Here is a 24,198-nt window from a genome sequence, read left to right as displayed (position 1 = left end):
TGCACTTAAAATTTTTTTTGCTTTTAAATTGGGAAGAAATCCTTTGTTATAAACCATACTTTGCACACACACACAAAAATTAAAACAAAACAAAAAACCGTACTTCACTGTAGAAAACCCTTGTCATCAGGCAGAAAGTATACTAATAGAATTTGATACAGCCCTATCATTTGTTATTTTGAATTTTGGCATTTTAAAAGTGCAATTTCATTCCATTCCTACTGGAATATGTTAAAATGTTGTTGTTGTTGTTGTTGTTATTATTATTATTATTATTATTAAGTGATTCTATTTTATCTAATTTCATTGTGATGATATATATACATACTTTAAAAAATTGCAGTGTAGTTGACATATAGTAAAATTTATGCTGTTTTCAGTTCTATGATTTGTGACAAACACATACAGTCTTGTAACCATTAGTACTATCAAATATGGAGTAGTTCCATCAACCTCAAAAAATTCCCGTTTCCTGTAATAGTCAGTTCCTTCCCCCACTATCAGTCCCCTATAGCTAGGTTACTTTTTTTGTTCTGGTAGCTTTGCCTATTCTGAAATATCATAAATGGAATCATATTCCATACATATATGTATGTAACCTTTTGGGTCTGGCTTCTTTTGCTTACCATGATGCATTTTAGATTCATCCATGTTGTGGTGGTGTATCAGTATATCACATATAATCCACTATTTAGAGTGTACAATCTAGTGGCTTTTAATATATTCAGAGTTTTGTAATCATTACCACAAAGTTAAAACATTTTCATCACCCCTAAAAGAAACCCTGTATCCCCTAGCCATAATCTCTCCATCCCCTTGAGTTAATTTTTATATGTGGTGCAAGGAGCTATGGATAGAGGTTTATTTTTTGCATATGAATGTCTGGCACGATTTGTTGAAGACTGTCCTTTCCCGCTTTGAATTGTCTTTGCATCTCTGTTAAAAATCAGTAGATTGTATGGATATGGGACTATTTCTATACTCTGTTCTATTGGCCTGTGTGACCCTTATGTCATTTCCATATTGTCTTAATTACTGTAGTTTAATAGTAAGTCTTGAAGTTAGGTGGTAAGTTCTTCCAACTTTTTTCCCCCAAAATTGTTTTGGCTGTTCTGTTTTCTTTGCTTTCCCATGTAAATTTTAAAATCAGTTTGTCAGTTTCCTTAAAAAAAAATCCTGTGCAGATTTAATTGTTTTGAGTAATTTTCACGTGATAGGTGCAGTATACTTGCCTTCTTTAAAAAACTTTCAGTGGAAAATATAGCCATACCTTGGAAATACTGCGGGCTTGGTTCCAGACCACTGAAGTAAAGCAAATTTATCACAATAAAGCAAGGCACACAAGTTTTTTTGGTTTCCCAGTGCATTTAAAAGTTATGTTTACACTATACTGTAGCCTATTAAGTGTACAGTAATAGCATTGTCTAAAAAACCCCAGAACAATGTACATACCTTAATTTAAAAACACTGTATTGCTAAAAAAAAATGTGGAAACAGTTACAGGAATAACATCAAAGGTCACTGATCACTATAACAAATAGAATAATAATGAAAAGTTTGAAATAATTGTGAGAATTACCTAAATGTGACAAGACACAAAGTGAGCAAATGCTGTTGGAAAAATGGCATCTTAGACTTGCTCAATATGAGGTTGAGCATGCCTTCAATTTGCCCGGTAAAGTGCAGTAAAATGAGATGTGCCTGTAGGTGGTTTTGACCATGATGCCTTGCATTGTACTATACGTAATGCAGGATAATAGACACCGTACCATAAATTTGTTATGCTATGTCATAGGTAAGTTAAAGGTATAAACACCATATCAAGTGAGATAAACTTTTAGATTGAAGAGCTAAGATTGTTTGTGTAAGGAAAGGACTTTGTACCTATTTATGTAGGGGCAAAGTGCAAAGATAATGTTAAGCTAGATGTGTGGTTTTATGGGTTTTTCCGCCTTCCTTTTTTGGAATTTTATACAAAATTAAAGCAGTACAAGGGATTATATGTCATTCATTCCTTACTTCAGAAATTTCAGTCTTAACAGTTATAGTTAATTAAAAGGTGTGTATTTACATAACTGAATAAAATGGAATATTTTTCTTAGCCTATTATTAACATATTTGAAGTTTATATCAGGAGAATAAGTGTTTAATTTTTTCTTTTGACAGTTTGCATATAAATTGGTCAATGGTTAGTTTGCTTTTCTTCTAATATATGTATTTTTCAGAACATGCAGATTTCAGAAATACTTTGTTTTTTTCTAGTGGTTTCTCCCTCTTTCTGCTTTCTCTTTTGAGACTTTAGGATTGAGAAATTTGATGGTTGTGTCAGTCCTGGAACCTTTTAGTCTTCTGGTTTCTTTTTTGTAGTCTCAATTTTCTTATAATGATTTGTTTACATCCCCTCAAACCATAATGCACCTAAGCAGTATTTCTTTGCTTTTCAGGTTCTAAATGGCTTCTAAGAAGTTGGGTGCAGATTTTCATGGTAAGTGGACGTTAGATGTCAATGTTACTATCTGATCTGAGAATTTGAAATCACATTAAGTAAGTGTCCCTTTTTGTTTATTTAAATGATCTGCTTAAGAAAAATAAAGCTGTCAACAGTGTAGCATATACATTCCATAGGAGTTCACATAACTTTTAATATTAAGTATTTCTTCAAGTGGGTAGTTAAACTTTAGAATATCTCTGTGTTTATGGTACTTGAAACTACCAGAGATGGATGGGGAGCCTGCCTATTTTTGTTGTTCTTCAACAGTATTTTGAAGTAGTTACCATTCCCTTTCTTACTTTCTGTCCATCTCTTCACCATTATAGGTGTGAAAAAATTCTGAAGCTTTATTAAACATTTTATAATGTTTTGGTTTAGGTTCCCTCCCATAAAAAGAAGTAACTTAATATAAATAAGACATGATTAGCAGATTTATATTACAGAAGTATCAGTAGTAATAATTATAATTTTGCATTTGAAACTAATAGTGATAAACTATTACTATTACTGTCTTTTTCTAAGATAACACCTTCCAAAATGGAATACATTAATAAACTTTATTATTTGCATTTCGGAGGAATGGAGATGCCTAAGGAGTTAAAAATTAGACCCTCTTTTCACACAGTTGAAGAAAAGAATTAAACACTAGAAATATCCAGACAACACAATTATATTAAAAGGAGTTTTAAAACAAATATTCTGTTTTAACACAATTATTTTAAAAGGTGTTTTTAAAAAAGTATCTTCTGTTTTAAAAATCATGTAAGAGTGATTTGGTAGACTGCATGGCAACGTGTCATTATGCTCTTCTGATCTATAAGTGGTTGTTTAATAATATGACTCAGCTGAGTCGGGGCGGTGCAACAGTTACCATGGTTTTAACTTGCTGTATATTTTATACAACAGCTTTAATATTTCGAATTGCCCTTGTGCACATGCTTACATATATTGCTTGCATATGTTTTGTTAAATCCTCTTGGAGTTAAGTCATTCAGACTCTTGAATTTGCATTCTGTGTAACAGGTCAGGCATCAGATATTTCAGGTAAGCTGTGTCCTGTTGTGTAAAGATTATTACAGGACTCTTTCAGAGTAATCAAATGATAATAGAGGGGCAGATCTGTCATTGCCTCTGGATCACTTTTTCCAGACTTATTTTTTAGGACTTCCTCCATCTCCTTATATTCTTAACCAAAATTTTGGTGCTTAAATGAAACGTTCTAACTGAGAAAAATTTGAGAAAAGATTTTCTCTTTCTCTCTTTGGCTTCATCTGCTTTAATTTGCTAGGTTCATATTTGAATTTTAGTAGCTTTAGTTGGGTTTTTAGAGTAAAGAATCTTATTTTTAGATATCATGTTGTTTAAGGAATAGAAATTAAGAGAAATAGGTGGAGAATATTTAATAGGCAATCTTCTAGGCATCTGAGTGCAGAAAATCAAGTTCAGCCTTGGCCTTACAAGGCTGAAATTAGAAGGCCAGGAAACAGACTGCTTACTCCCTACATCTCTCACTGCTTTTCTCTGCGGATGTGCTCCATTTTTATTCTTCTGTTTATAGACTTCCTTTCTTGGCCTACTTGTATACAGTGCACTGGGCCAAAAATGGCCACCCCAGTTATGGTGCTGCTTGCTACTTGATCTTTGAGCTAAACTGTTTAGCACCATATAGCTAAAGTTTTTGTATCTTTTGATCAAGGGAGTATCTGATTGGCGTAGCCTCTGGATTGGTTCCCCCTAATTCAGGTAATATCTGACTGGTCCATTGGGGGTTGTGTGTGTGTGTGTGTGTGTGTAATTCTAGGGCATTTGGGATGTAGACAAGGAGATAACAACTGCTCTTAGGCCTGAATATAAAAATGCTTTTTTTCTATTTTAATATTTTTTTCTATCAAATATCTTAAATAAGATCTTGTGCTGTCTTATGACTAGTATTTGACTTTTCTTAAAGTTCATTCTTTTCAACTGAGGTTGAACTTTTTCCACTGACATTAATAGCAGCATATGCCTAAATAATTCTAAAGAGATACAAACAGTTATTTCTCAAAGATTTTTTAAAATATTGCCCTTATATTATGTAAATTGCAAATTTTTGGTTCATTGTAATTCAGGCCTTTCTTGGAGCCTGGGGCTTTAAAATGTCAATCCTCTTTAATTAAATTTTTTAAAAAATTTATTTTTAATTGAAGTATAGTTGATTTACAATGTTGTGTAATTTTTTAACTCATTTTCCACTTATCTAAGAAAAAAGTTATTTTCTCAAAGTGACTTTTAAAGGATTTTTAAAAACTGTTCCAGCAAACATAAATTACTCTTGTAATATCTGGATAAATGCTTTCAGATTCTAATTTGGGAAAAATAAGTCTGTAATTGGACTTGATAAAACTAAGTTCTCCCTATTGAAGGGCCAAGATGTCCTATTTGTAACATCTGCAAAGATTCATTTTACCCTTAGTTTAAGTTCTACTAAGGTACTGCACTACTTTTTCTCCTAAGTGATAGAAAAATACTTTATTTTAGATTGTTTTAAAAGTTGATCTGTTATTGCTGTACAGTGTAATGTCAGCCGTCATTTAATCATTGTTCTCCTGTGTGTAATATGCTGCACATCCCCCTTCTTTCAAGATTTTTCTCTTTATCTTTTGTTTGCAGCATTTTGACTGTTGTGCCTTGGTGTGATTTTCTGTGTATTTATCCTTCTTGGAGTGAGCTAAACTTCTTGGATCTGTGGGTTGATCTTTTACCACTTACGAAAAATTGCAGCCATTATTTTTCTCACATTTCTTTTGGCCCATGTCTCTCTCTTATCTTTTTGAGACTAATCACACATGCATTAGGCTGTTTGATATTGTCTCAGAAATCTCTTTTGGCTCTGTTCCATTTTTTTCCCTACTTTTTTCTCTTTGTGTTTCAGTTCTGTTCATTTCTTTTCACCTAATTTCAAGTTATTTGATTCTTTTCTCTTCTGTTGTCTTCTGATTAGCATAACCTGGCTTATGAACAATCAAAAATTTTTTTCTCTGATACTGCACTTTTCATTTCTAGCATTTCCATTTGTGTCTATATTTTTACCTCTCTGTTGAAATCCCCATCTGCTCACACATGTTCATCTTTAACTTTCAGACTTTTAACATTTATTGTAGTAATTTTAAAGTTGTCTGATAATTCTAATATCTTGGCTATCCCTGGATTTGGATCTGATGACTGGTTTGTCTCAATGATGGATCACATTTTCTTCTTTGTGTGTCTTATTTTTGATTTAGTGCCATGCATTGTATATTAGAAAGCTGATTTTGTAGGTTATGTGGCTTACTTTTGTTGTTAGGCGTGAGTAGTGTTTTCTTTGGCTTCACACCCTATAGCAATATCTATATAATTTTCTCTGTGTGTGTGTGTATGTGTCTGTGTGTCTATCTGTTGATCTAATTTTGAAAGTGTTATCTGACTTACAACTTTTAAATGATGATATCCAATCATGGATTTGCAATTTTTTTCACTTAATTTTAAGTTTGACCTGTTCTGTTCTTTTTTCAAAAACTTAAATTTGAATGCACAGTAAAACCTGAATTAAACATAATCTGTTTGCTACCCTCTATTAGGAATTTCTCTTCCATGTGAAATTACCTTTTTTTCAGGAAAAAAAAAAAAAAACTAAACAAAAACCACTTAGGTCACAAGATCATAAACATATCAGCAATTTAGAAAGAAAGAGAACAGAATGAAGCTTTCCCAGAATTTATCCTGAGTTATTGCATATTCAGCCCTTTCCCTTCCACCCTGGCATAATGCCAAGCGATAAGCAGAACCCGACTTCGGGGAACTGCCATGGCCACAGTCATCAGAGATGCACCTACTTTCTTTTTCTAAATGGGACTTAAAGAGAACGGGCTTAGACATTCTAGATTTTCAGTGATAAAGACTGAAACTGAAAGTTAATTGGGGTGAGCCAGCAAATTGTTAGTCACAATGTTTAATTCTCTGGGCCATGTGATTGAGTTTTTATTGAATATATTTAAAAATAGATGTGTTGAGAAACAAGAGATATTGATGTTTTTAAGTAGTCTGATGTATTAGATAACAATGAATAGTTCCTAAGGCATAACTGGCTGCATTTGGAAGAATGTTCTTTGTTATCCTCACAGCATCACCATTCATTGTACTTATGGTCGTCTCTGTCCATCATTCAAAAGGTTGCTGTTTGTTGTTGTTGTTGCTGTCTCTTTAAATGGCTTTTGCTCTTTATCTCTACCGCCTCCAGATAATCACAAAACTGTTTGCTCTTTTCCTGTAAACAATATTTAAAGAATTGGGGGTAGGGGACAAAGATTGGTGGGAGGATTTAGGGGATGTGCTAAATCACCTTGGCATTGGCTTTATTAGTGAAATGAAACTGCTTTTTAAAGCATTTATCTGTAATTCGTGCTAATGGAGGGGAACAGCAGTTGTTTAAAGGTGTTCTATTTGATCTTGTCTGTCCCTAAGCCAGGGCCTAATTCCATTTATAGAATATAAGTTGTTGGTTTATACAGCACTGTCATTCTTAACTGAAAGGAGGCAAGGAAACTGAACACCTTTCTTGGAAGATTATCATTTGGCTTAGATATCTTAAGTAGAGTCCTTTTTTAAGGTAGTTTTCCCCCCTCATCTTCCCATTACCTATCTATAATAGAACTGTTCATTTAAGAAAATTTTGTTAGTGTTAATGTGTATGGGTTTTCTTATGTTTGTATATCACTTATGTGTGTAAGTATTATTATAGATAGGATTTTTCTAATGTGTGTGTCATATAATTAACCTACTTTGTATACTTAAAATTTTCTTAAAAGACTTAATTTTGTGTAATCACAACTGTAATCTTTCCAATGCTTCTTAGAAAATGCTAGTTTCAGCTTTGTTTCCAGTTAATTGGGGGCACTAGCCAAAGTTAGACTCTAACTTTCAGTTATACTTTCAGTTTTTTGAGTGCCTTTTCATGGAAGACAGATAAAAATTCTCTAAAATTAAAAAGAGCTTTGCTTTTCATCTCTAAAATATAAAACGTTTTATAAGTGGAAAAGCTTTTAGTGTTGTAACCAACACTTAGCTTTGTTACTTTTGGCAAGCTATGATGGTCTATGATACTGTTTTTTTGGGTGGCACCTGGTACATTTTTGTGACTTTGTCCAGAACCTTAGAAATGTGCTTGCATCTTGCATAGGTACTCTGTTAAAACATTTTTGTGACTGGCTTTGCCATTGTAGGTAAATCATACTGAATTTTAATAAATATTAATTGAATGTGAGTTAGTGTGGGAAGGTGAGAATTAAATATGAGAGGAATGTAAGACCATGTCTTCTTTATTTATTCTCATTCAGCAAATCTCATCTGCCAGACATTATGCTGAGCTTGAGGGGTGTAGTTAAGAAACGTTTATCCTTTGTTGAGGGACACTTAAATTCTTCATCAAGAGTCTCCAGGGGAAGTATAAGGAAACAAACTATTAACAATATAGAGTGTAAGACCTGAGGTAGTAGTATGAACTAGGTGTTCTGAGATTGAGAAGGGAGTTGATCTTAAGCTCATTCTTAAAGAACAAGACATAATTAATCAAGTAAATAAGGGTGGGAATGTAACAGGCGTTGCCAGCTGAGAAAATAGCACTTATAAAGGTATGACCAACTTGGAAACTTCCCTAGAGTGGTAATAATTATGGTTATGCCCCAGAAAAATTATTAAATTGAATGCTGGTGTAGATTTAATTTGCTAGCTGAGCGAGAGAGAGTTAAAATATTTTAATTCTAGTTAGAAGTTACATGAGGAAGAGAGTCTTCTCCCTCCAAGGGTGGGAGCAAGGGCCTTCTTCCTGTTTGAGGGTTTCAGAGTAATATCTACCTCTCAAAGTAGGAATGATAACAAGATTAACAAATACATCTTGACCTTGATGAAGTCTCGAAATCTACAGTTTTTTAGAAGGAAGTCTCTTCGTGGAAGAAGTATAATTTCTCTTATTGTGTCCATGAGCATTCAAGAAGATATACTAGTGTGAAGTCCAGAAGAAAACGTTGTTTTACTAGCTGCTAATGTTCAAAAAGCAAAATTCATTTAGTCAATTATGTTTCATTGTCTCTGATGCTTCTGCCAGTGAGTTAGCCCCAAACCTGGTATTTGGAGTGAATACCCAGTAAGAGTTGTATATGAGAGCTGCTCACATTTTGTCTGACCCTAGAGATGATGATATCCCAGTCTTCCTGTATCATTCATCTGTGACAAGCAGAGAACTTTTAGGGAGTTAAAGCAGTTCAGTTGTGTATGGCTTGTGTCTCTTGATAATTCTATTCTGATTCCCATGGTCTTGATTGGTTTTCCTTTTTTCCATAAATGCCATGCTTCTTAAATATTTCCACATCTCCAGAATAGTCTTTAAAAAAATCTAGAGTAATTATTTGTATTAATTAAAAAATGATTCTTACTGAAGTAGAGAAATCTGAATCAAGGAGGTTCTTTTGTGGAAATTCTGTCATCAGTTTATCAGTATTTAATAAGTGTTTAGTATGTGCCAGGCAGTGCCAAAGCTTTTGAGACTACATCAGCAAGTAAAATAGACTTAAATATTTGCCTGCAAGGAGCTTCTTTCATTATATTTCATTGGACAAGACAGACAATAAATGTAATTTAAAAGGGAATTATACAGTGTGTTAGAAGGTCATAAGTGCTGTGGGGAAAAGATAGTGCTAATGTGGGATTACTGCAGTGAGGGGTGTAGTAATAATTTTAAATAGGGTGGTCAGAGTAAACCTTACTTAGAAAGTGAGATTTGATGTTGTATTAGCATGGATGGACTTGGAGGGCATTATACTAAGTGAAAAAAGACAGAGAAAGACAAATACTGTAACATACCACTTACATGTGACATCAAAAAAAATCCAACAAACTAGTGAATATAGCAGAAAAGAAACAGACTCACAGGTGTAGAGAAGGAACTAGTGGTTACCAGTGGGGATGGGTGGGTGCAAGATGGAAGTGGAGGATTAAGAGGTACAAACTATCCGGTATAAAATAAGCTACAAGGATGTATTGTACAACATGGGGAATATAGCCAGTATTTTATAATAACTATAAATGGAGTATAACCTTTAAAGTTGTGAATCACTGTGTTGTATACCTGTAAACATATAATATTGTACATCGGCTATACTTAAATGTAAAAAATACGACATTGTAAAATAAATAAATAAAATTAAAATAAAAAGATTTGAGCAAAGACTTGAAGAAGTCATACGACTGAGGGAAGAACATTCCAGATAGACAGAGCAGCCCGTGCAGAATTGTTTTAGGCGACTTTTACCATATCATGGTTGAGGAACAGAGAATCACTGTGACCTAGTATAGTGAGCCAGGAGGTGAGGGCAAGAGACATGATGGCTGTTGGGGAGGCCTTTTAGGCTGCTATGAGTACTTTGGCTTTTACGCTAAGTATAATTGATAGTAAACCCTAGTAAGATCAAGTAGGCTCAAGTAGGTGTTCCTCCTTAGAGATCTAGGGTCAGGAGAAGGTAAGCAGTCAGAGAAGGAACTCTCTGTAACTTCTAGTCTTAGGATAGCGTATATTAATGTTGTATCCTAGACATAAGATTATAGCAAAACATTAAGTTCTTTGCTGATATTTTCTACTTTATTTTTGATTGTAGGGACTTTCAGTTACCTTGATGATGTCCCATTTAAGATAGGAGACAAATTCAAAACACCAGCTAAAGTTGGTCTCCCTATTGGCTTCTCCTTGCCTGATTGTTTGCAGGTTGTCAGAGAAGTACAGGTAAGTGGTAATTTTTAGTTAAAGTTTAGTACATTTGAAAATTTAAACAGTAAGAATTTGTACAGTGAAATAGAAAAAAACGTTCTCGTTTCTCTTACTTGTGTTTCTGATAGTTCCTAACTGTTATTGCTTGGCTCACATTGTCTCTTACATACAGGTGCACGCGCACACACTTATAAATGTTTTTATATATGTTATAAATCTTGTGTCATCTGTTAGATTGTATGTTCCTAGGATTCTGTGTCTTGTCCAAAACAAATCCCCATTGCCCATTCAACTTGCTTCTTCACCTCCTTCGTTCTCTCTACAGATGTCCTCATTACCTTCTCGATCACTCAAGTTACATAATATTTTCTCTCTGCTGTGTCTCCCCTTTGCGATTAAGTTTAGTCTTACCTTATTTTTTCACTGAGCTATTGAAGTAGCCTCCTTAATTGGCCCCTCTGCTTGCAGCTTTTTCCTTTATATTTTTCATATTGTTTCTACAATAATATTCCTGAATTAAAAAACTTACAGTGATTCACCAACCTTGTTGAATCAAGGCTAGACATAGGTTATGGTAGAGTACCTTAGCTCATCATCTCCGTGTGCCCTTCAACCAGGCTACTAGCAGTTTGTCAAATGTACTGTGTTTATTACCTGTCTGTACTATGCTTTTTCTCATGAGCTGTTACTTCCACTTGGAATATTCTTCTCTTCCTCACAATAACTAAAAGCTATCTGCCAGGTAAAAATCTGTTAATTCTCGACTGCTTAAATGCCATCTCCTTAATAGCGTCTTTCTCAACCCTTGTATCTTTAAAGCTCAGTTACATGTATATGTATAAAATTACTTCTTGAAAGCAGCAAATAGCCCTGTTATGTGACTTCCTTTCTTCAGTACACATTTATTGAACGCCTGCTTTTGAATGGTGCCTTACCAGAGCTGAGGATAGAGATGAATGCCTTAATTACTGACCACAAGGAGCTAACAGTTTAGAGAAGGAGTTACAGATAGAAAAGTACACTACTCACCCAAACACTTCTTCCTGTGACTTTAGATTTTTTTTAAAATACAGCTTCTGGGCAAAGAAGTTTTGTTTTGGGGGGATTTACTTAGGAATTACCATGTTACTCTAAAATGTATTCTTTATATCTTCTAGTCTTTATGTAGTAGTAATCGTAGTAGAACTCTGGTTACATTTTAAAAAATAACAGCTTTATTGAGATATAATTCACATACCATAAAATTTTCCCTATTAAGGTATGCAAATAAGTGTTTGTTTGTTTTTTTTTAGTATTTTCAGAATTGTATAACCGTCATTACCATCTAATTCCAGAACAATTTCATCACCTCAAGAGGAAGCCCAGTGCCCATTAGCAGTCACTCTATTTTCCCCTTCCTCCCAGCCCCTGGCAACCACTAAATCTACTATCTGTCTCTATGAATTTGCCTATTCTGGAATATCATAAATGGAATAATACAATAGTCTTTTATATGTGATTATATATAAATATATATGTGACTGGCTTATTTTACTTAGCATAATGTTTTCAAATTTTATCCATGTTGTGTAAATGAAGTATTAGTACTTCTTTTTTTATGACTGAGTAGTTCCATTGCGTTGATACGCCATACCACATTTTGTTTATTCCATTCATCAGTTGATGGACATTTTTGATGGTTTCCAGTTTGGGGCTATTAATAGTGCTGCTATGAACATTTGTATACAGGTTTCTGTGTGGACATCTGCTTTCAGTTTTCTTGGGTATATACATGAGAGTGGAATTGCTTGGGTCATATGGTAACTGTGTTTATTTAATCTTTTGAGGAATTGCCAGACTGTTTTTGAAAGTGGCTGCATCATTTTACAGTCCCACCTGTGCTGCGTGAAGGTTCCAAATTTTTCTACGTCCTTGCCAGCTTTTGTTATTATCTGTCTTTTTGGTTATATACATCTTTGTGGGTATGCAGTGGTCTCTTATTGTGGGTTTTTTGGGGGACATGGGTAATTAGGTTTATTTATTTATTTAATTTAATTTAATTTTTTATGGAGGTACTGGGGATTGAATCCAGGACCTTGTGCATGTTAGACATGCACTCTACCACTGAGCTATAGCCTCCCCTCTCTTATGGTGGTTTTGATGTGCATTTCCCTAGTTACTAATAATATTAAATATTTTATGTTTCTGAGGAGAGAGATCTCCCTTACAAAGTTTTACTTTGTTTATTTTGCCTGGTGATTTTTTTATTGGCAACAACAAATATTTTAAATACCCCTTTGTGTAAGATACTATTAGCAATATGATTTAAAAAACTCTCCATCCTATTTCATTAGTTCTCATATTATTCACTGCTTCATTGATTCATTCAGAAAACTTGTTTACAATCCCAAATTGTTGCCATTGTAGTTTTTTGCTGGGATTTTTCTATTTATTTGATTAGTATGAAGCACTGATAAGTGCCTGGTACTGTGCCCACTGTTCTCATAGCACTCACTCATTACAAAAGAGGAGATCAAGGCTCCCAAGCTCCTTTCCTGTGTGGGCTAGTTGAAATGTTTTTGTTCTCTAATTGCAGATAGCTCCCTTAAACTTTGTCTGGGGTCTCCATCGGGGATTGGGCTGTGGCCTTGGTGCTGACTCCCTCCCTATCCAGAGAAGAGTCAGACATAGAGCCCTAGACAGATAGTTCGACGCTTCCTATGACTTTGTCATGTTTGCCCTTGCATTACCGTATAAACTTGATTTTTCAGCTAAAAATTCATCAAAGTAAGCCGGTATGACATACATAAACCCTTGAACCCAGGGTCCAGAAAGCTTTCATTGAATGTGATGGTGATGGCCACAGTAGTGGATGGTGGCCGTTAGTGTTATAATTTAGAGCAGATTATGATTCACTCATTCATGGGCTGGAATTGCTGTATAATAAATAGCTGTTCAATCTTGTACAGATTTCTTAAATTATCCAAGCCTCTATTTCCTCATCTGTAAAATGGGGATAATTAGCTTTTAAGGTTGTTATAAGGATTAAATACAATAGTATGTCTATAATGTCTACTCTGGTTCCTGATACTCCAAGAATGTTAGATGCTGTTATTATTGTACACTCAAACCACAGTCTTACTTTTTCACTGTAATATTTCTGCTGTTTTTTCCCTCTTTTTTGCTATGTTCCAAGTATTCTTTATTTTATTTTTTTAAATATATTTTTATTGAAGTATAATCAGTTTATAATGTGTCAGTTTCTGGTATAGCACAGTACTTCAGTCATATAGGAACATACATATATTTGTTTTCATATTTTTCAACGTAAGTTACTACATATTTTAATTTTTTGTTCCAAGTATTATATTACTTTGGTAATTAAAAAATAAAAGCTTAATAAAATTTTTATAAAAACTTTTTATAAAAAAAGGAAAGAATTTTCAATTGTTCTTGGAAGTAAACTTACATATATTTGTTTTCATATTTTTCAACGTAAGTTACTACATATTTTAATTTTTTGTTCCAAGTATTATATATTACTTTGGTAATTAAAAAATAAAAGCTTAATAAAATTTTTATAAAAACTTTTTATAAAAAAAGGAAAGAAATTTTCAATTGTTCTTGGAAGTAAAACTTCAGAGACTTGTGTTTACAGGCAGTGGGAAGTTGGTAACAGCCTCAGTTTTTGGTGGAGGAAATCAGTTGCAAAACTGAATTTCCTCCATAGTTAGAAGCAGCAGTCTTTGCCCAGTGCTGTTTTCTCACTGTTCCGTTAGTGGTAGAAAGGAGGCCCTCTAATCCCCCACATGCTTTTCTGGGGCCCAGTAGCTGGCTCAGGGCTGGGTAAGTGAACTTCTTGATTTTTGCGTTTCCAGGCTTCTCTTGTGTTCTTTGAAGCTGGAAGGCTTGGGGAAGACCAGAGACGCTTTATTATGTTTCTTCTACTCTAAAATTGTCTTATCATGGTAGGCCTCTTTCTTCTTCTTTCCCCTTCTTCTTTATTCTTTTGGTTTTTTTGTTTATTTGTTTTTGTTTTTCGGGCTGGAGGTAAACCAACCCATCTATCTTATCTTATCTTATCTTATCTTATCTTATCTTATCTTATCTTATCTATCTGTCTGTCTATCTAATGGAGGTACTGGGGATTGAACCCAGGACCTTGTACATGCTAGGCATGCACTCTATCACTGAGCTGTATCCTCCCCCCCTTCTTCTTTATTCTTAATGAGGCTCCAACCCTGAATGTGCACACATTGTTTAGCTTTGCTGCTTTTGGGTAAATACCAGAGGTTTTGTTTTCTCCTGTCCTAGGTGAATTTTGTTTTATATAATAGGTATATTTTTTCTAAGTATGCAAGTGAAAGTTTTATAAATTGTTCTATAACATATTGTTAAGGAATCATAAAGTGAATCCTTGGACAATTTGTACTGTAAAATCTTTTTTTTTGAGGTAATGTTAGTTTATAATATTATACAAGTTTCATGTATGCTGCATTGTATTTTGACTTCTGTATACACTGCAGCATGCTTACCACCAAAAGTTTAGTTTCTGCCTGTCATCACACTGTTGACCCCTTTTATCCGTTTTTTGCCCCCCTCCTTTCCCTCTGATAACCACTAACCTATTCTCTGTGTTTTTGTTTTGTTTGCTTGTGTGTGGGTGTACACACAAGTCTGCACATATGTGAAATCATACACATTTGTCTGTCACCTTCTGACTTATTTCACTTAACATAATGCTCTCAGGTTCTGTCCATGTTATTGCAAATGGCAAGATTTCATCCTTTTTAAAAAAAAATTAGCTGAATAGTATTCCATTGTATGTATATACCACATCTTTATCTGTTCATCTGTCGATGGGCACTTAGGTTGTACCTATATCTTGGCTATTGTAAATAATACTGTGACAAACACAGGGGTGCATATATCTTTTTGAATTAGTATTTGTGTATTCTTTGGATAAATACCTGAAAGTGGAATTGCTGGATCATTTGGAAATTCTATTCTTAATTTTTTGAGGAATTTTCATACTGTTTTCCATAGTGGCTGCACCAGTTGACACTCCTGCCAACAGTATGTAGAAGGTTCCCTTTTCTCCACATCCTCTCCAACATTTGTTATTTCCTGCCTTTTTGATAATAGCTACTCTGATGGATGTGAGCTAATATCTCATTGTGGTTTTGATTTGCATTTCCTTAATAATTAGTGATGTTGAACGTCTTTTCCTTTGCCTGTTGGCCATCTGGAAGTCTTCTTTGGAAGAATGTCTATTCAGATCCTCTGGTCATTTCTAATCAGGTTGTTTTTTGTTGAGTTTGTGCTGTAAAGTTTTAATATGAATATGCCTAGATTTCTTAATAAGCAGTTTTCCTGCATTTAGAGTACAATCTATTCATTATAATCTGGTAGTGGTTAGTGCATAGAATCTGTTGTCAGACTGCTTGGGTTCAGATCCGGGCTCTCCTATTTAACAACTTGCTGACCTTGGGCATAGCCCTTGTAAAGTGAGGATAACAGTAGTACCTGCTTTAAAGGGTTGTTGAGAAAATGTAGAGAATTAACACACACAAAGTGCTTAGAATCACTCATGGTACCTTGTGCTTCTAAACTATTAGGGGCCATTGTTACTGTTGAGCATAGAATCTGTTTAGGGCATTGTGCTAGATAATGGAGACCTTAAGAAAGTCTAAAGCCCAGTTGCTGCTCACATGAGGCTGGTGATAATACTGGGGAAATGTGTAGAGAAAGTCAAAGCTACATATGGTCACATGTGCTCAGTATCAAATGATAGAGACAGACTCTGTGTAAGGATTCATGGAAGCAGTGGGCCATCAGGAAAGCTTCTTGAGGAGACTGCGTCCTGTCTGAGCCACCAATGAAGAATTCTAGGAAGGGAAATGGCCTGAGGGGAGAGAAGCAAGGGAAGTGGCCAGGTACGTCTGGCCTGGTAGAATTAGAATTGGTGGGAGCTCTTTGTAATTAATTTCTAGAAATAACCAGGGAGCATAGTTTGATCAAATTATGTAAGATTAGGAAGCCTTAGGTTCTTGGGTGGGGATCATCCCATACACCATAAATGCTGCTTTGCTCTGTTCTCGTGTGTCAGTGAGGAAGAAGTGAATTGGGTGGGGGAATTGATTGGGGGAGGGGTGGCCACCTGGGTTCACACCTCCTTTTTCTGATATATCTTTGCAGTATGACTTCTCCTTGGAAAAGAAAACCATTGAGTGGGCTGAAGATATTAAAAAAATCCAAGAAACCCAGCGGGAAGCTGAGCGCAAGGCTGAGGAAGCAGAAGCTAAAGTGAACTCTAAGAGTGGCCCAGAGGGTGACAGCAAAATGAGCTTCTCCAAGACTCACTGTACAGCAGCAATGCCACCTCCTATTAATCCCATCCTTGCCAGCTTACAGCACAACAGCATCCTCACCCCAACTCGGGTCAGCAGCAGTGCCACGAAACAGAAAGTTCTCAGCCCGCCCCATACAAAGGCAGATTTCAATCCTGCTGATTTTGAGTGTGAAGAAGACCCATTCGATAATCTGGAGTTAAAAACTATTGATGAGAAGGAAGAGCTGAGAAACATTCTGGTAGGAACCACTAGACCCATTGTGGCTCAGTTATTGGACAGTAACTTGCCTAGAGGCGGCTCTGGGTCTGTGTTACAGGATGAGGAGGTCCTGGCATCCCTGGAGCGGGCAACCCTAGATTTCAAGCCTCTTCACAAACCCAATGGCTTTATAACCTTACCACAGTTGGGCAACTGTGAAAAGATGTCGCTGTCTTCCAAAGTGTCCCTCCCCCCAATCCCTGCAGTAAGCAATATCAAATCCCTGTCCTTCCCCAAACTTGACTCTGATGACAGCAGTCAGAAGACAGCCAAGATGGCAAGCACTTTCCATAGCACATCCTGCCTCCGCAGTGGCACGTTCCGAAATCCCCTAAAGCCTTCCACCCAAAGCAGTGCCAGTGAGCTCAATGGGTATCATACTCTTGGGCTTTCTGCTTTGAACTTGGACAGTGGCACAGAAGTGCCAACCCTGACCCCTTCTGATCTGATCTCCCAGATGCCTTCCCTCTCTGTCTTGTCTGTGTCCACAGAAGAATCATCACCTCCAAATACAGGTCCCACGGTAAGCCTTTTATCCCCCTAAATTATAAAAGCGCCAAAGATTTCTAAATTCTGCCTAGCAGTTGCCACCCTCACATTCCTCTTTTCAAGGTTTAGGGCAGGATGGGGCGTGGCCAAATCGACCTTGCTTATATAAGTATGTGTAGTTCTGGTTATTTTTCTGAGGACAAGGATTATTACCTTTGCACCTAATCTGGTTAATGTTGGCTTGTTCTTCCCTGTGTCTTTTTGGTCTTTTCCTTCAAAAAGATAATTTGTACCATGTGAATGATATTTTCCTGCCTAATCAGTTTCTTCTTTTCTGTACTGCCATGTCTTGTGTTTGCATTTTTTAAAGGCTGGGTTTCTTTGTACCTTTTTACTTTTTCAACTGATACCTTTCTTAATTTTTTTTAAGGTTGCTTGGCATTCCTCATTATATCTTCTCCTTGCCTTCGTCTCTCCATCTCATTCTGCCCTGAAGTTTGGTTCTTATGTGTACTGTGGTTTGACCAATTTGGGGTTATGTTTCTTCAGACTGGGCAGTACTTTAGTCACTGGGGCATAATTTGTATTGTATGAGCAAGTGGTAGATACTAGTCATTTTTAAACCTGTAGGTTTTAATATTGCTTTAATTTAAATTTAAAATGGCTTTAATTTAATATTGCAATTGCTTTTTTTTTCTTACTACTAAGAATTGTACGTTTTTTTCCAAAGGGCAAGGAGAGAGAATGGTTGGAACTCAGATTTAGTGTCGAAGGATAGGTTGATACAAAGTTGAAATTTGAATCATCTTGAAGAAAATCTGATTTTGTCACGTACAAAAATGTTGCACATATAGTAAGATTACTTTATTTGATGTGGTTGTTTTAGCAGCACAGAACAATCCATTATTGCATTATAGAATAGAAGTCATAGGAGTCCAAGAACCTTTTGCTACACTAGTTCACAGATTCTCTAAATGTCAGCATATCAAGACAATATTAGGGCCAGAAAGGAGCCTGTCGTATTGGTGGGATATCTCAGAGACGATAATAAGCCTGCTGTTGGCTGGTGGAAACCGTGAGCCTTGACCTGCCTTACAAAGATTGCAAGGCCCCAGCAACAGCGTTCTTGATGAGTGATTGTCTCTGTGTGAGTGCTTCCATCGTCAGCATACTGCTGCATGTAAAATTCCATGAACCTTGGCCCAGATAAACTTGACAGAGTGCATAACATCTCCTGGTAATGGGCCTCATCCTAATTTTCTCCTGGTTTGTGGTTGGGCTCTGGTCAGCAGGATAGTCTACTGCTTTAGAGAAATTAAAAGCACTCTGGGAAAGGTTAGGGATCCTCAGCCACCCTACCCCACACTTCTAACTTAGAGTGTTGGAATAAACCATTTAGGGACCAAAGCCAGTGAACTAATTGCGGAGGGTCTTTCTCAGACCAGAACACTCATCATTCTTTGACCGACCATTTTAGGGAGGGAAGGTGACTGCTTCATCCTGGCCTGGCGACTTTCTGCCTTGAGGAGGCAGATATAAACAGAGCTGGAGTTCTGGTGATCTTTAAAAGAAGTCATGACCCTTACCTTCAGGTTGCAAAGTCTAGTTCTTGTCCTGGCGCTCTATTTTAGCGTCTTTGAAGCCCACAGTAAGAACCTTTCCCAGTGAGAGAAGCACTTCTCTCCAGGATAGTTAGTGACTTGAGGCAGGGGGTGGTGATGGTCAGTTGGGCTGTCTACACCCTTCACGTAGGAACTCCCAGGGGAGTGTTCCTGGAATTTGGTTCTTGTCGGCTATTTCAGGCCCAGTATTTGGATCTCATTTTTCAGATTTTGATTTCATGTTTTACTCATCTTAGAAGTTGAGAAATCCATGGGACCATCTTGAAAGGAACAGTCTTGTGATGTGCCCTTATTCTGTGTCCAGCATAGAACTGCCTGACCCAGCCCTTGCCCATGTCTATTCCTACTGCCTCTCTACCTTTCAAGGGGCCTTGCTCTGCTCTCGAGTTAGGCTCATTCTGCCATTGGGTTCTCTTTCTCCAGGTATGGATATATATTCCCTTCTCTTTCAGTTACTTCAGCAAAATATTTCTGCCTTTTCCCTTATATTTCTAAGTTCTCGATTTACTAATTGTGGCCAAGAAGCATACAGATAGTGCCAGTTTGCTCTTAAATTGTATTTTAAATAATTTTCAATAGAGTCTCTGAGCTTTTCAGTGTTTGAATCTGTTGATCGTTTCTCATGTTGTCATTGCTTTAATACTTTTACAGAGTCCTCCATGTCTAGATTTAAAAAATGAATTTATTTTTATGAAAGTAATACAAACACATTGAAATCAAGTAGCATTTAAATGGTTTATACTGAAAAACAGTAGCTCCCTGCCTCACTTCTCGCCAGTTCCAGTTTTGCTTCCCATAGTCAGGCACTTTTAACTCTTAGCTGTTTATGCTGGGATTTATCTCTGTTTCTAAATAAGATGCTTATATTGCTTTTTCTAAATTTATTAATTTTAGACAGTCTAATACTTGTTATGATAACTGAGGATTTAGCTCTTAGAGTAGCTCCTCCACCTTCTTCCTGTATCCTTCATCATATTTATATCACAAATTTGGGTCAGTTAATGTTATTATTCCCATTATTTTGATTAGGTAAATACTCATTAATGAATTGAGATGGTGTGATGTGATGATTGTGGTATTTTTGGTAGCATTTTGTTTCTCTTAGTTCAACTGCCTCAATCTAAAAATTTTCTGTAGTTTCTTTGTACCTGTGGTTGATTTTGTCCAAATGCTCTAAGAGAGCTGTCAAAGACCTAATGATAGTTTTTCATTCATACTTTAAAATATTTGGTTATCCTATTTTTAATCCTTAAATAATCCAAAAATGTCTTAATTTTTCCCTCATGTGGGAATAATAGTTTGGCTGGATTTAGATTTCTTAGTTGAAGATTGTTTTCCTTCAAGAATTTTCAAGACATTGCTCCCTTAAAAAGAAAAAAACAACTCTAAAATTGAAGTAGAAGCTCCACTGATTTCTAGCACTTCTGTGCTGTTCTGATTTCTACCCCTAACCCTGCAAGCTTTTGAAAAGGATCTTTTCATTTCTGGATGTTTGAAATTTACCAGTGATGGGCCTTGTTCATTCATTATGCTAGGCTGTCTGGATCCTTTCAAACTAAGGCTCAGCTCAGTTTTCAAAACCTGTTTTTTTTAAATATGATACTTTTATGTTTTCTCTGGCCTTTTTCTGGAATTTCTATAAGCTGGATGTTGGACCTTCTTGACTGTTCTAATTTGATTTTTTTTCCCCTATTTTTAAAAAAATCTCTTAGGCTGTGTTTTACTTTCTGGGATATATCCTTTACTATCTTACAATTTTTTTTTAAATCTCATAATCTTTTAGATAAAAATTTTACTTTATTTTAAATTTCCAAGTGCTTTGTCTTTTCCCTTTCTTGGTTTGGTGTCTTTGGCTTTCTATTCGTGTATAAGAGTGAGGCACTAAAATAAAAAAGGGTGGGGGAATGTATGTTGGGGCATGCTTGCTGATCATTAAGTTTCACTTAAGTTTGAAGGTTAGTTGGTTTTGAGGGGAGCTCTGCAAAACGTCAACATGTGAAGGTCTTGGAGACTACTATAGCTTATCCAGAGAATTCTGCTTGAGGGGTAAAGAAGGTGGGGGAATGCTGGTGTAAACTTACTTAAACCCCCTTTTGGTTCTTGTGCCTCACTCTGCCATGTGCTGTGCCTGGTGCCCTTAGTCCTTTTTGGTGTCAGGTTCACATTTTCTGGATACTAAACCTTTTGCCTCCTGCAGAATGTGGGATGGGGAAGGTCTGCTTGAGGGTTTTCTGCTCTGATCACTGCCTTTGTGCCTTGCCTTAGCCCAACAGTATCTGGTGCTTTCAAATGCTGAATCCCTCTCAAGAGTCTCCAGGGGCTGGTAGACTGACTCTCCCATCTCCCATTTACTTGTAACTTCATTGCTTCTGCCAGTTACTCTGCCTCCATTAGCATTCCACATTCTAAAATTTCACTGAAATACATTATCCACTGCTGTTCCCTTTTTCTTTAACCTGAAAGGTTAATGCAGTTTTAATTGTTTTATTATTTTAGTAGGCTTGGGGGTGGTGTGTGTATGGAGACATTCAGTGTCAATTTACTGTGTTAAATGAAATCCCCGCTTTGAAATCCTACTAGACCTCCATTTATTCAATAACTGTTGTCTAGGGCCCTGTAAGTGCCAAGCTCAGAGCCAGGCCTTGGGGATTCAGAAATGCATGTGACATGGTAAGTAACCTCTAGGAGCTCATACTGTGTATAATAGGTATACTATGCCAGCAGTGTGACCGAAACGCTGTTTGGCTATTGGTCTCCTCGAGCCCAGGTAGATCCTGCCCCTGAAAAGAGACAATCTTGGGGCTGCACAGGTGTGATCCAGTCCCCATGCCCTGTCATGACTTCGTAACATAAAGACTGAGCCCTGTGACTGGGCTGCCCGCTGTGTGCTGTGGATGAAATGATTAAGAAGAAACAGCAGGCTTTTAGACCTGTAGAATCTTGGCTTTTCCCAGCTGACTCAGAGGAGAGCATCTGGTCACAGCTATATAATTTTGAATATGCTCTGAGGATAGTAGGCTTCCTGCATTCTAACCCCCTTCTTCCCCCATCTGCCCCCTGCAAGAAAAACAAGTAAGGAAGTCAACCAGCTTTACAACAAATGTTAAAGGAACTTACCTAGTCATCAAATAGCAAGAAAAGAGAACAAAAAGGAGAGAGAGAATAAAAAGACCTACAAAAGATTGCTTTGGCAATTTGGGGTCTTTTGTGGTTCCATATAAATTTTGGAATTGTTTGTTCTAGTTCTGTGAGAAATGTCATGAGTATTTTGACCAGAGGAGTTGCACTGGATCTGTAGATTGCTTTGGGTAGTACGGCCATTTTGCCATTTTGATAATGTTGATTCTTCTAATTCAAGAGCACAAGATATCTTTCTGTTTCTTTGTATTATCAATTTCCTTCATCAATGTTTTACAGTTTTCAGAGTATAGGTAACCTCCTTGGTTAAGGTTAGTTCTAGGTATTCTGTTGTTTTTGATGCAAATGTGTATGCTAGTTATAAAATTCTGGTTTTTGAAGTAAAAAAGTGAATGAAGGGCCACAAATGGCAACTTTTTTATGGGTGAGTTGTATTCCCTTGCATATATGTGCTGCATCTTTTTCCATTCATCTGTTGATGTGCACTTAGGATGCTTCTATGTCTTGGCAATTGTAAATAGTGCTGCTGTTAATAGTGGGGCATATGTATCTTTTTGAATTAATGTTTTTGTTTTTCTTGGGTATATGTGCAGGAGTGGAATTGCTGGGCCATGTGGTGGTTCTGTTTTTGGGTTTTTGAGAAACCTCCGTGTTGTTTTCCATGGTGGCTGCACCAATTTACATTCCCACCAACAGTGTACCAGGGTTCCTTTTTCTCCACATCCTTGCCAACATTTATGTGTTCTTTTTGATGATGGCCTGACAGATGTGAGATGGTATCTCATTGTGATTTTGATTTGCATTTCCCTGATATTGGTGATGCTGAGCAGCTTTTCATGTTCCTGTTGGCCATCTGCATTTCCTCTTTTGGAAAAATGTTCAGTTCTGCCCATTTCAGTTGTAAATGGGTTATTTATTTACTTGCTTGCTTTTTAATTGAAGTACAGTTGATTTTTAGAAAAGAAAAAATTCTCTTGAAATATATCCCCTGGTTTTTGGGAGCTGGGTCAGGTTGTCAAACAGCTTGTGACCTTGTTCCCACAGTGGTTCCATCGTTTGGCCTGGGAGTGAGCAGCCTTTTTGCCTAGAGCTTGGTTTATTACCAGAAGTGGTGGGGAGGGTTTAACCATGGGAATCTGTCCACCAGTCAGGTCTGGTCTGGTGGCAGGGAGCAGGCTGCCTATAGCCAGTGCAGTAGAGGCAGGGCCCTAGAGACCACGTTCCAGTCCTTAAGGGCACAGCCTAGAGTGGCTCATAGTCCTTCAGTCTTGGCTGTGGAGCACGGCAGCTGTTGCCAGGAATCAAAGCACATTTGCATGGTGTGGGGCAAAGGTGGAGTGTCGTCAAAGCTCAGGAGCCGCGAGCTGGCCATGTGTGGGAACAGTACAGGCAGTCTCCCCAGCCCAGTGATAGAAGTGAGGGTAGAGACATTATTGGGAGAGTCAGCTCCAGAGCTGGGGTGTTTGAGGTGAATGAGTTTAGGACTCTGAGATACAGCAGCCTAGCAAAGCGATCGTGGAGCCCTGGAGAGAAATCATAGCCCGATTGGGCATCAGTCCCATATGCAGTCTTCAGAACTTTCTCCAACTCAAGCCCAGGGGATTTGGGCATGGAAGGGCATCTGGCTCTTGTGCTTTCTCACCATGCAAGGTGGGATGAAGACAGGGATAGCCACCTTACAGGTGTCATCCCAGCTTTTCTCTCCCCAGCTGGAGCTCCCCTGTCCCTCTTCACGATGGCCAGAAACCTGGCCCTTTCTTCCAGACCGACTGCTTGATCAGGAGTTGGGTTAGGTCAGAAATGGCAAGCCCCTGGATTGGGCCACCTCACTGACATGTCTTCTGGGGCCCAGGTCTTTTTTCTTGCCTTAATCCTCTTGTTTCTTATCCACCAGGTCACACCTCCTAATTTCTCAAAATCACAAGTGCCCAACACTCCCAGCTGTCCCCAGGCTTATTCTGAACTGCAGACACTGTCTCCCAGTGAGCGGCAGTGTGTGGAGACAGTGGTCAACATGGGCTACTCATATGAGTGTGTCCTGAGAGCCATGAAGAAGAAAGGAGAGAATATTGAGCAGGTGAGTGGTTGGTCAGC

The 24,198-nt window shown here is 37.0% G+C and overlaps 1 protein-coding gene across 3 annotated transcripts in view; it reads left to right on the top strand.

Moving 5' to 3' along the window:
• UBAP1 (ubiquitin associated protein 1) overlaps positions 1-24,198 on the top strand; it is a 51,763-nt gene that overhangs the window by 25,056 nt on the left and 2,509 nt on the right. For 2 of the 3 annotated variants that reach the window (XM_006182717.2, XM_014557625.2), the window contains exons 2-5: positions 2,445-2,485; positions 10,156-10,280; positions 16,443-17,378; positions 23,999-24,181. In XM_006182717.2, the coding sequence (XP_006182779.1) occupies positions 2,452-2,485; positions 10,156-10,280; positions 16,443-17,378; positions 23,999-24,181 (1,278 nt within the window). In that variant the 5' untranslated portion in view covers positions 2,445-2,451. The remainder of the gene's footprint in view (positions 1-2,444; positions 2,486-10,155; positions 10,281-16,442; positions 17,379-23,998; positions 24,182-24,198) is intronic. The other variant, XM_006182718.3, reaches the window with a different exon arrangement.

The sequence above is a fragment of the Camelus ferus genome, chromosome 4 (assembly GCF_009834535.1).
Source record: "Camelus ferus isolate YT-003-E chromosome 4, BCGSAC_Cfer_1.0, whole genome shotgun sequence".
Classification (NCBI taxonomy): domain Eukaryota; kingdom Metazoa; phylum Chordata; class Mammalia; order Artiodactyla; family Camelidae; genus Camelus; species Camelus ferus.
The sequence above is the reverse complement of the archived record's forward strand: the minus strand, read 5'-3'. Positions and strand labels throughout refer to the sequence as shown.